Source organism: Vipera berus, assembly GCF_964194415.1.
Source record: "Vipera berus genome assembly, chromosome: 3".
In the NCBI taxonomy this organism is placed as follows: domain Eukaryota; kingdom Metazoa; phylum Chordata; class Lepidosauria; order Squamata; family Viperidae; genus Vipera; species Vipera berus.
Genome location: NC_138204.1, coordinates 63,107,540 through 63,121,044, shown reverse-complemented (window position 1 = coordinate 63,121,044; position 13,505 = coordinate 63,107,540). Strand labels below are relative to the sequence as shown.

Below are 13,505 nucleotides of genomic sequence, written 5' to 3'. Positions count from 1 at the left end.
TATAGTACTGCAAAGCTTCACTTCCCACCTGCCCCCATTCCTTTTTTAAAAACTTGAGGATGCAACATAGAATCATTGGAATTAATCTACAAGTTTCAGGGAATATGCAACACTGGGCCTATAAAACTGCATTTACCTATAAATCCAGATGGCAGGAGTCTCAAGTCAAATTGTAAGCTGAGGGCATATACCAGTTGTTCTGTACCAGCCTACTACCGGCCCTGCAGATAAGGCAGGGACAACCCCTTTACAAGAAGGCAAGAGGCTGGAACTAAGCCTGCCAAATTTATGGACACAAAAGCAAACAGAGCAAAACAAGACACGAACCATGAAACAGGACCTATTCAAACGGTTGCCTTCAGCAAACCAGCCCTCCCACACATTCCCCTTTTAAACAGTTCAGAGCGTGGCTTCTCTCTGCCTCCTTCCGAGGTGCCCCATTGCCTTCCTCTATTTACTCCTGATTGACTGCCTCCTGCGTCGGGCGTCCTTGAACAGGGCCAGCTGTGGGTCATCTTCATCCACGCTGTCAGGCTCACACAGCTGGGTCTGCGTCGTAACCAGATGGGAGGGGCCTGGCTGAGGACTGTGTGGAGCCTCAATACTATCCTCAGCAAGCTCTCCAACACCCCCCTCCTCCTCCTCTGAATCGTCCGACCCAACTGCCGAACCCACAGGCTGACCCTGAATCACAACACCAGTCTAGTATCTGATATATATATATATATATATATATATATATATATATATATATATATATATATATATATATATATATATATATATATATATATATATATATATATATATATATATATATATATATATAATATGAACTATGCTGTGCTTCAGTGGTTAGATGGCCCAGACATTGGTATTTGAACGCAGATCTTTTTAACATTGATATTTTATTGTGTTTTATTAATCAAGGCGAAATGTTAGTATTGCTAGTCCATGTATGATATGCCATACTTTAAATAAATAAATCCAGATGGTCCAGAGTCTGTTAGATTTTTATAAAGAGCCGGTTGATCCCCTGCCGAGGCCTTCGGGTAGAAGGTTAAGTCAAATCTATTGGCTGATTTGTTTGGTTCCAGTCCAATGTTAGACGTGCAATGTTCTTAGATCTCACGCGTAGATTTATGTTTATTTGTTGCTTCTGGTTATTATTTGTTTTATGTAAGGTATTTTTGTTTAAGTTTTAATCCTTTAATATACTTAGAGACACTGTATTGTGAGATGGGCATCTATATACATTGCTAAAATGAGACCCAATAAAACAATAAATATTCTTAATTCCCTGCAGACTATATTATGCATGACTCCAAGCACAATTGATTCTATGTATTTGACTAGCTGTTACTTGAAGTAATTGTCTCCAGCCAGGAAACAATACTACATATATTAAAAAACAGACCTTCTAGTTATATCCTTGTCATAAATAATTTGCAATAATGTGTAAGCATTAGATGATTTCCCCCCCCTGTATGTTTAGCATATATTTGCCAAAATGACAGGGCGAATTCAGCCTATACGGAAGAGAGTAAGCTTCATTTCTAAGGTATTCACAGCTTATCTGGATAATTTTTTATAAATATGTGGCATCAGCTTTTGCACAGGAGGGTTAGATCCAAAGAGTGGCATTCTTAGAATTAGACTTGCTGGAATCAGTGGGCTTCTGTCTAAATTAAGGTTCTGCTGATGTAAAGGGATCTCCTCTAAGAATCTGTCAGTCTTACAAGATAGATCAGATCTGGAAAGCAACTCAACAGGAAGACTAGTACTTATTCTATTGAGATAGACGATACTAATAGAACTTTGCAACACTGATTGTGCTTTTGTTTCCCTCCCTCTTACACTATAGTGAGTTAGGAGGAGTCATTCTGAATTTCTTCTTAATGTCTATCTGTTTTCCCAGGATTTAAGGTATGCTTTTGTATTTTTGAGGGACGCGGTGGCTCAGTGGGTTAGGACGCTGAGCTTGTCGATCAGAAGGTCGGCAGTTTGGCGGGTCAAATCCCGAGTGCCGCGTAACAGAGTGAGCGCCTGTTACTCATCCCAGCTTCTGCCAACCTAGCAGTTCGAAAGCACGTAAAAGTGCAAGTAGAAAAATAGGGACCACTACGGTGGGAAGGTAATAGCGTTCCGTGCGCCTTTGGTGTCTAGTCATGCCGGCCACATGACCACGGAGACGTCCTCGGACAAGCGCTGGCTCTTCGGCTTTGAAACGGAGATGAGCACCGGCCCCTAGAGTCGGAAACGACTAGCACGCATGTGCGGGGGAACCTTTACCTTTACCTTTTTTGTATTTTTTGTTTACATAAGAGTTTCTGAATGTCTCTTCCAAGGCCATCTTCCTAGCTTTCTACAGTGTCCCAGAAAAAAAAAAGACAAATCATGTTCCTATCGGGAGCAAGAAAAACACATGGAAATAATTATGCAGTCACGGAAAGAGTCAAGATTGACTCCAAAGAGTCTTTCACCTTTTTCCTTTGAGACTAGAACCTGCATTACATACCTACTGGATTGATAAGTCTAAGTAGAAATAAATAGCTGTCTTTGTTTAGTCTACGATGCTCTTGTTTTCTTTAGATGGCTTCAGTAACAGATGCCAGATATGGACCCAAGGATGCTTCGGACCAGAACTTTGACTATATGTTCAAGCTCCTGATCATTGGCAACAGTAGTGTGGGCAAGACTTCCTTCCTTTTCAGATACGCTGATGACACTTTCACACCTGCCTTTGTCAGTACAGTGGGAATTGACTTCAAAGTGAAGACTGTTTACAGGAATGACAAGAGGGTAAAACTGCAGATTTGGGTAAGTACCCATGATTCTCGAACCATTTACTCTGGGCGCAGATTTAAAGGGATCAGGATAATTTCCAGATGATTCCTTGATTGTGGGAAATAAGGCTTATTTGCTTGTCTTGTATTTCATTTCAGCAGAAGGCTGAAGCTATATTCATTGCTTGCTATTGCAGAAGATGGGCAACCTTTAAATATTAAGGAATTGCATTTAACATTTCTTTGGGCATCTGGATTCTACAGTGAGCAATAGATGTGCCTAGGATTTTCTTGGTTAATTTTCCTTTTAGGTTTTTGGAAGGAGCTATATGAATGCTATATTCTTCAGTGCTTTATTGTAAGCAGGTGCATTTGGTATTTCTTTCTGAATATTTCCTCATTCTTTACTTGGAAGCTGTGTGCTTTATTTACCGCCTTGTACATTGCATTTAGAGAATGATGTCATTACATTGTAAAATAGTAAAGGCACTATCCCAAACGTGCTTTTTCAAAAGGCAACTGGACTTCCTTGAAGATGTTTCACTTCTCATCCAAGAAGTTTCTTCTGTTCTGGAACTGAAGAACTGAAGAAGCTTCTTGGGTGAGAAGCAAAACCTCCTCAAGGAAAATAAATTCCAATTGCCTTTTGGAACATGACCTGGATGACTGAGAATCTCCATAGACAGTAGAGGCACTAATTACCTTACCCTGGGATTCTTCTTGTCTACTTACTGATTGTGGTTGAGCCGACACAATGAAAGGTTGGAGATCTCCAAGTTCCTCTCCTAGAAACCTTCACCATAGCTCTGTCTTCTGCCAGGCTGTGATGTTTTGGAAGTTCACCATCTGTTTTTCAGAGAGATGCCATTATCTGCCATTGCCTTAACTTTGCATGTGAAAGAGACAGGGGTCACCTGACCTGCTTTACTGGCAAATAAAGGGGGAAATTGATAGAAAATATGTTCTATAGTCCCTTTCCTACAAAATGATTACTGTAGACGCAGAAAAAACATCGGGCTCCTGGAATCACACACTTCTTAGAAGAAAGTTAAACAAGAAAATGTACAAGACAATAAGAAATTCTGAGCAGATGCTGCTCAGAATCTCATATTGTCTTGTACATTTTCTTGTTTAACTTTCTTTTAAGAAGTCTGTGATTCCAGCAGCCCGATGTTTTTTCTGCACTTGTTTACAAATAACCTTGAGGTGCCAATATGCATAGACAGCATATAAATATTAGTAAATAGATAAAATATAGCACATAAAGTATACAAGATCTAAACTGGTAGAAACAATGATTGTTTGGTTCTGATAGACGAGGACTCAGAGTGGTTTAACAAGGAATGAGTTTATTGAATACACAAAGTCAACTGGCAACTGTCAAGTGTTGCAACCTTTTATAGTGGAACTATTTGAACTGTAACCAATCAGAGGTGTTTATTCTCCCGCTTCTTGCTAACTGCAGCCAATGATTGCACCGGAATCTCCCGCTCAAACCTAGCTATGGTGCAGTCTGCAAAATCCCTTGCTTGCAACTATTTACATACACAACACCCCTTACCCCCCAGTTGTTGTTATTTCTGAACAAAATCCTTTAGATATTTTGGTGGCTTATGGATTCTAGAAGGGTATCTATTGCTCTGGCTGCAAGGGACCCCTTTTTCAGAATTTATGCTTGGCTGATTGTCTCTGTTGGACCTGGGCTCTTGGCTACCCGACTCTGATGTTTCCCTGTTGCTGATTTGTGTATTTGTTTGTGCTTGAAGATTAGTGGTCACTGGCCTACCTCGCAGGGGCGCTACCCAGTCAAATTGACTAAATGGTTGTTGTTGAGTACCAGGGGGTGAATTATTTTGCCTTTCCTCTCCCTCACTCTCTGGCATGATGTTATTACTGAACCTGGATGTACTATTTCCCCCCAATATATTTTGGTCCCCATCTTCTGGCAAGCATCCACTAGATCTCTTCCTCAGCTGATCTAGATGTCTTTTAATGATCCTATTCCCTTCCCCCTCAATAATGTACGACAAGGGACCCAAGATTTCAGTAACCACCCCTGGAATCCATTTGTCCCCTTGGGTATAGTTCCTGGCCCAGATTAATTCCCCCACTTTAAATGTTCTATTTGGCATGTCCAATTCAGCGCTTGGTATAAGTCTGTCAGGGTGTAATCTGTCCAATTTGGTGGTCAACCTCCTTCCCCACCTCATTTCAGCTGGACTTTTGCCTGTAGCAGCGCATGGGGTCGAATGTTGGGCCAGCAAAAATTCGGCCAGTCTTTGATGCCAGTCACCCCGAATGATTCTTTTTAAGGCGTCTTTCGTGGTCCTCACATTCCGTTCAGCCAAGCCGTTGGTGGATGGGTGGAAGGGTGCTGATGTCTTGTGCTTAATCGAGTTGGCCTTGAGGAAATCCTGGAATTCAATAGATGTGAATTGTGGCCCATTATCAGACACGATGACATCCGGTAACCCATGAGTGGCAAAGAGGCCCCTTAATACCTGTATTGTTCTTCCTGAAGTTACTGAACTAACTGGTACTACCTCTAGCCACCTAGAGAAACTATCAACCACCACCAGAAATGTTAACCCTTGGAAAGGTCCAGCAAAGTCAATATGAATCCTGGACCAAGGATTTCTAGCTATCTCCCACTTATGCGTACGGGTGTGTTGTTGTTCTGGCCTAGAACGTTGGCACAAATGGCAATTTGCAACACATTCCTCAATGTCGTTGTCCAGACCTGGCCACCACAAGTGACTCCTAGCCAACGCTTTCATCCGTACTATTCCTGGGTGTCCTTCATGTAATTCTAATAGAATAGCTGATCTGTGGATCCCAGGAATAACCACGCGATTTCCCCACAGTAAGCAACCCAGATGAACTGATAGTTCATCTTTCCTTCTAAAATAGGGAATGTATTTTTCATCCGGGTTGGCATTTGGCCACCCGCTCAGGACCCAGGCCATTACTCTCTTTAAAGTGTGGTCATTATTTGTTGCCGCAGCTATGTCTTTAGCAGTTAGAGGCAAGTCAGGGATGTCCTGTAGGGACATTATTTGTCCCACTGGGGCAGGGTCACCCTCGGTGATGTTTAAGGGCAGTCTGCTAAGGGCATCTGCGTGCCCCATGTCCTTGCCCGGTCTGTATTGAAGAGAGAATGAGTATGCTGAGAGGAAAATGGACCATCTCAGCATCCGGGGTGACATGATTTGGGGAGTCTGTTTATCTGTGGTAAACAGTCCCAACAGGGGTTTGTGGTCTGTCAGTATGGTAAAGTTCCTTCCATACAGGTAGTCATGGAACTTTTTAACTCCAGCCACGATTGCTAATGCTTCCCTGTCTATCTGAGCGTAGTTCCGCTCTGCCTTGGTTAGTGTCCTGGAATAATATGCTATTGGTCTTTGCATTCCTTGGTTGTCTAAGTGGCTGATCACGGCCCCTACACCATAAGGTGAAGCATCACACGCTAGGTAAATTGGTTTATTTTCTATGAAGTGGGTTACAGTTGATTGGCTGGAAAGAATGTCTTTTAACGTTTGGAAACTAATTCTATGTTTCTTCTGCCACTGCCAAGGAGTCTTTTTATCTAAGAGCCTATGGAGAGGTTCTGCAATGGCAGCCTTGTGGGGTACAAATGTATGGTAGAAGTTTACTAAGCCAAGGAAGGCTTGTAGTTCAGCCTTGTTCCTAGGCTCAGGAGCTAATTTAATTGCTTTTATTTTTTCAGGGGTTGGATGGACCCCATTTTTGTCTATCCTGAACCCCAAGAAATCAGTGGACTTAACCCCAATGCAACATTTTTCCCTTTTTAGTTTTAAACCAGCCCTTCTAAATCTTCCCAATACCTGTTCCAGCCGCTCCACTAGCATTTCTTCATTTTTTCCAGCTATCAAGACATCATCAAAGTAAGGGCATACACCTGGTATGCCCTTTAAGGTCCTCTCCATCACTTCTTGAAAGATGCCTGGAGCTGCTGCAATGCCAAATTGCAGTCTGTGGACTCGGAACGCCCCCTTGTGGGTAACTATCGTCTGTGCTTCTGCAGCCTCTTCGGAAACAGTCAACTGTAAGTACGCATGCGCCAAGTCTAGCTTGGCAAACATGGCGCCGTCCTGGATCGTGGCGAGGACCTGCTTCACCGTCGGGACCGGGTAAGCATGTTTTTTCATTCCAATGTTCAGGGTGGCTTTGTAGTCAGCGCAGATTCTCACATCCCCATTGGGTTTGAGGGGTGTGACAATCGGCGTTTCCCACAAGCCACCCTCAACAGGTTCTAACACGCCTTGGCCTACAAGCCTCTCGAGCTCGGCCTCGATTTTTTCCTTCAGGGCGAAAGGCACCCTGCGGGCCTTAAGCCTGATAGGTTTTACTGAGGGGTCTAGATTGAATTTAATTGGGGGTCCTTTGTATTTACCGAGGGATCCGTCGAATACGTCTGCAAATTCATTGCAGACTGATTCGAGGGTCTTATTTTTAATTATTGAATTTATTCCCCCGATCCAAATGCCCAGGGCAGGGAACCAGTTAATGCCAATTAGGCTAGTCCTATGACCCTCAGTTACTATTAAATCTAAATTCCCCTTAAATCCCTTAAATTCTACGCGAAGACTAATTTTCCCTTTTATTTTAATTGGGCTTTTTTGGAAATCGGTTAATTGAATTTTTGTTGAACTAAGTGGAATTTTTCTTCCACTTATTTGTTCAATCCTATCAAGGGTTTCACTGGAAATTATTGATACTGAAGCCCCTGAGTCGATTTCCATTCTGCAAGGAACCCCTTGCAGATGGACTATGATTTTTAATTTTCCTTCTGGAAAATTGCCATTTTTCCCAATTCTCCTGCGGTTGACTCGAGCCACCTCCCCTAATTTTGGAATTTTTACCCAGGGTTTAAGGGACTCCTTGCCACTAACGTTAGGGGTTACCTTACCTTCGGGCCACACATCGACTTCGTGGAGGCGGTTGTCTCGAGCACGGCTCCTGCAGATGGCCTGGATGTGGCCGGTCTTCCCACACGCCCTGCACTTTGCGGTGCGGAATCGGCAAGATGCGCGGGGATGGTTGCCGCCGCAGCTGCCGCACCGGTTCTGTGGTTCATTTTCGCGCGGTCTGGTTGCGGTGTCCCTCCATGGGCGTTGTGGCCCTGTCGCTTGTCTTTGCGGAGTTGCGGGTTGTTGACGTCGGTTAGGTTCGGGCCCTTCGCTTCTGGGTGGTCTTGGCACCAATTTTCCGAATCGCCTGGAGACTTCGGCGATATCTTCTTCCCACTGCTGGTCCGCCTCCCCGCAGTCCACATAGCCCTCTTGGTTGATCTCGGACGATGCTGCCATGCTACTGCGGGGGGGGTCGCGATACCCGGTTGATTCGTACGTTAGAAGTTCGTCGATCACCTCCTGCAGATCGCCAGTGGGTTTGGATATAATTCTGTTTTGTAGCTGCTCGTCCCTCAAGCCCAGTACTACACGGTCACGAATTCTTATTTCAAGATTATCGTATTTACATCGTACTGCGGCTTCCCTGACGGCAGCGACAAATTTTTGTATGGACTCTCCCGGCCTCTGGTTTCTTTTCTCGAAGATGCGCCGCCAGAATAGTTCGGATCTCCTAGGTGTAAAGTGGACCTTTAGTTTGGCAAGGAGATCGGCATACGGCACGCTTGAGACCGGTTGCGGTTGACACAGACCGACAGCGACTCGATAGACCGGTGTGCCGCAAATCGTCAGTAATGCTGCCGCTTTTTTCCGGTCGTCAGTGATTCCGTTCACTAGCAGGAACCCTTCGACCTGTCCGACGTATTCTTCCCAATCTTCGGGGAAGTTTGGGTCGAATTCCTTCAATGACCCAATCTGCGCCATTCGGAGAATTTTTTTATTCTGCCGCGGCAGCTCGGTTGACTTTGACACGTATTCGAATTTGCCGCCTTTGCGCGACAATTCCGCCAATTCTCTGGTCTTCTGTCTATCCCACCTTCGTCGCCAATTGTTTGGTTCTGATAGACGAGGACTCAGAGTGGTTTAACAAGGAATGAGTTTATTGAATACACAAAGTCAACTGGCAACTGTCAAGTGTTGCAACCTTTTATAGTGGAACTATTTGAACTGTAACCAATCAGAGGTGTTTATTCTCCCGCTTCTTGCTAACTGCAGCCAATGATTGCACCGGAATCTCCCGCTCAAACCTAGCTATGGTGCAGTCTGCAAAATCCCTTGCTTGCAACTATTTACATACACAACAATGATCATCAGAGGCACACATGTAGAGGAAAAGAAATTAAACTTAATGCCACTCTTAGCAAACATTCTCCTGTTCTTCTAAAAAGTAGAAGACTCTTAGAACAGATATTATATGTGTACCATTTTATTACATGGTTGAACTCTTTTCGAACTTTAATCTGAGAAAGAACGGGAATCTTAGCTGTGTCCCACTTCCTGCTTCAACACAAAGCTTCTTTCTCCTTTTCTCCAAAAGGTTTGCTGAGGGTTTTGAGTCACCTGTCTTTATATGTGTGACTCAGGACATACAATTTTCTATATTCACATGTCTGTGGAGATTCTCAGTATCCAGGTCATAGTTGTCTCAAAGACGTTTTTCAAAAGGCATTTAGACTGTTTTTCCCTTGTGGAAGAAGAAGAAAACTGCCAGTACCTATCCATCCCCCACATCACAACTTTTGAAGCTTCTTGGATGAAAAGCGAAACATTTTCTTCTTCCTTCTCAAGAAAAAAACAGTCCAGTTGCCTTTTGAAAAAGCGCCTTCAGGTTTCCATGTACAGATTTATATCCCCTGTGTGAGGTGAATGAATATAGACTGGGGATGTCTAAGCCTATCTAGCAAGAAAAATTGGCAAACAGGCTTCAGGTTTGTGAAAGCAGGCTTTACTATTCATAACACACAAACAGCATCCACACATTGGCTGTGTTGCAAAATAGACTTCTGTAAATCTCAGCGAAATGTCATTATGTTATAATCCCCCATCAAGGAGCCATGCTGATGCAGTGGTTAGAATGCAGTATTACAGGCTAACTCTGCCCACAGCCAGGAGTTCGATCCTGACCAACTCAAGGTTGACAGCCTTCCATCCTTCCAAGGTCAGTAAAATGAGGACCCAGATTGTTGGGGGCAATACGCTGACATTGTAAACTGCTTAGAGAAGGCTGTAAAAGCACTGTGAAGCAGTATATAAGTCTAAGCACTATTGCTATCATTACTCTGTGCAACTCCTTAACTGAATCTTGTATTATAAATGTGAAATACCTACCATCCTGGAAATCTACAAACCACCCCCAGTTTTGTAAGCATTTACGCATTGCAACACAATACCACCCCCTACAATTCTGTGAAAGGAATCCTCACTCCGTTATATTGCAAATACCTGTGAATTTGTACATGGATGAGAATGGAGATTTGAAACCTATGGGATGTAATTGGGTGTTTAGGAAACAACTTTTATTCATATTCTAGAGCAATGAATTTCTATGTTTTATCAGTTGGTCTTCCTAGGAAGTGGTGTTTTGGGGACTGGCCATGTCCATTATAATACACATTTTGTTACAACACCTAAGAGACATGGTAAATAATATTAAGTAGCTGTTTAAACAATAACATTTTGATGGATTTCTCTTTTCCCAAAGAAGGAATTGACAAAATTTGTCATTTCTGCAAACTGCACACTTTCCCATCTGGAAGTGTTGCTTTTTTTTATCCCATTCTGCTTATTTTAGTGGGAAAATAAAGCCTAACTAGATTTTGGGGAAGATGCTGAAAAATCTGTAGTTTTAAGCTATACTCATTACAAAAATATTCAATAAACCACAGTAATATCCTTCTAAAGGATATTAATAGTTTTGATGAATGGTAGAAGTACACTTCCACAGAAGGAGTGCACAGCTGCAAGTAGAAATCATAACATCCTACTATTTTTGTGAGCATACCGTAATTTAAGCAAATTGAAACTTGACAACCACTAATTATACTCAATGACTCTTTCATTTTTCCCTTTTTTATCATTTTGGTTGCAGCTTGCCTAGATATAAAATCTGTTAGCGTTTTTCAAAATATATTTCTATTACTGGCATGAGGCACATCAAATTATGCAATGCATGACAGCTAAATGCTATACTTTTACCTCTTTGAATGAACCAAAAAGTCTATAGTTGTAGTGCTATAATTCTACATACATTATTTGTGGTATAAGGTTAGAAATACATAATTGTCCAAAAAAGCACTAATTACATATTTTTCAGGAAATATTCATTCATCACTTCTCAGACAGTTACACTGTAGGTGTGAAGTATTCTTTATGGGAAGCTATTCTTAAAGTGATTTTTTTTGTGCCAATTCATTTTCAACAGGGATGTACAACTGTTGAACTTGGTATATGAAGATGTAGCAATACATACAGGTTGTTTTTTCTTAAGACCTTGCATATACAACCTGACTCCAGATTGATTTTTTCCCCCTTTTCTGCATAATTTTCCTACTGGAGGTTGGCTCCTGCTGTATCTATTTGCCCTTTAAACTTTTCTTACTGCAAATAATTGCAGAATTGTTGCTACCAACTGCTTTTTAAATGAAAGTACTGAAGCACTCTATCATGATTGAAAACAAAACAGTGACGCTCATCTTGATCATATGACACCTTGTTGCTAGGTAATCAGGACCTTTCTCAAAAGCTAATGCAGACTCAGAAAAGTCACAGGAAATACATATTTATCTTGGCTTCTTTTTATTAATTTCTCCAACAAACTAATGGTTAAACAAACTAATGGTGCTGATTGGAGTTCCCTCTATGTATTTTCCAACTATGTCAAAGATTTTTTTAGCAGCATCTGATCAACGTCTGTCCATAAATGGGGGATATGTATTGTGAGTTTGACATCACTTTAAGTAAGGAAATGATCTAAAGGCCTCTTCTCCAAGGACAGGGCAAGTGACTTGTTTCAGACCTGATGAATTCAAAGAGGAAGACACTTTAACATACACAACTTCTTATTCCAGACTTTCCTGCCAAACAGTATGTTCTTTACAGGTACAGCTAGCAGCTATCACAACTACTCACTCCTCACATCCCAGTGTGATATCAAGGGCTGAACTTGTCACACTCTCTTTCTTTTTCCCCCATAAAGAGGTGCTCTGAAATTTGCCTGTTTTTGTCTCAGTTTCTTAAACTATGTTACTTGCCTATCAGATGAATGGTCTCTAGGTGACAGGCGTTCAGAATCGCAAAATAAATTTGGCCTGTGGGAAACTGTTATGCCTATATGCCTTTTCACTATAAATAAACATCAAAGACAAAGCATAGTGAAAAACATGTTATCTTTTCTTGGATCATTAAAAAAAAGAAGTGGGGCCTTAAGCCCAAGAAAAGGTCAGCAATTTTAACAAAGAAGAAATAAAATATTGAATAATAAAGGTCAGGATTATTACTGTCAAAGAGATGAATTGATTAATTAATGGCCAAAGAAAAGTTTACATATAAAGTGTTGCAATAGTCAAATGCTTACTGTTCCATTTAAATGAAAGTAGTCAATCTTTTGATGATTATGTTTATATTGTTTTTAAGGTCAGTAAAGAAACAGCAGGCACTTCCATTTTTCCTTTCAACTAAGCAGATTTCTAAGCCACCTGACTGAACAGATGCTTGGTAACAGCATCTGGAGATGAGTAAAACAGGCATTAATGTTGCATATACAAAGGGTAGGACTTCAACTCTGGTGCTATAGCCAGGATCTTGCTGCCCATGGACACCCCTGCCAAGTTTATAACTATGAAGTAAGATGGGATATATACAAAGGGCACTAGATTGGAAAGGGCAGCAGCTGTAGGTGTACATTAGTTCTCATAAATAATTATAAATTATATGGTGTCCATATTCCCAATAGAGAAGGAGTGCATTCCAGAGGAACAAGAGACAACACAGTTTAGCAAGCTTATGTGAGAAAAAGTGGGTGAAGATGGCTCCTCCATAGTAGTTCCAAGAACATATGTTTTATAGTGCAAGTTATCTGCTTTAGTTTGGCAAAATTGATGTCAGGCTCCAAAAAAAAAAACAACATATGGAGATTGTTCTAAGCAGATTTCTTTATTGTTCTTCACCCAAAGACAGAAAATATTTCTCTCATAAGCCGAAAGGATATGATAGCATGTAAAAAAAAATTATTGGCTCACTCTATCTTATCATTAAATGATATCAGAAAAATGCAACATGGGTGATTTCATTCCATTCATTTAGGTTTTTCAGTATAAAACAATGAAGAAATTAAATCTCTCTTGTCTCTCTTATCTTTCAATAAAATATGGAAATAAATCAAATGTTAAGAACCAATGAAAAAGTAACAAAGATTATAATTTGTAAGGCTGGTATCACTGAAGCTGAATGATTGTTCTTAGAGCAGGGGTCCCAAGCCCTGGGCCACAGACCAGTACTGGCACAGCTGGATGTGAGCGGCAGGTGAGTGAGCAAACCCAAAACCATCCCCTCCCCACTCTGTGGAAAAATTGTCTTTCACGAAACCAGTCCCTGATGCCAAAAAGGTTACGGACCTCTGTCTTAGAGCGGGGGTCTCCAACTCCTGGTCTGTGGACCGGCACCAGTCCACAGCATGCCAGAAACCAGTCCACACAAACAAGTGAAACCCCATTTGTGGAATGCAGGCAGCACCGAAAACCACACCCTCTGCGGTCCGCAGAAAAACCCCTCTCCATGGAACCGATCCCTG

The 13,505-nt window shown here is 41.8% G+C and overlaps 1 protein-coding gene across 1 annotated transcript in view; it reads left to right on the top strand.

Annotated features, from left to right (window-relative positions):
* RAB3B (RAB3B, member RAS oncogene family) overlaps positions 1-13,505 on the top strand; it is a 71,823-nt gene that overhangs the window by 8,791 nt on the left and 49,527 nt on the right. Inside the window, exon 2 of the mRNA XM_081323675.1 lies at positions 2,593-2,820. Coding sequence (XP_081179801.1) covers positions 2,593-2,820 — 228 coding nt within the window. The remainder of the gene's footprint in view (positions 1-2,592; positions 2,821-13,505) is intronic.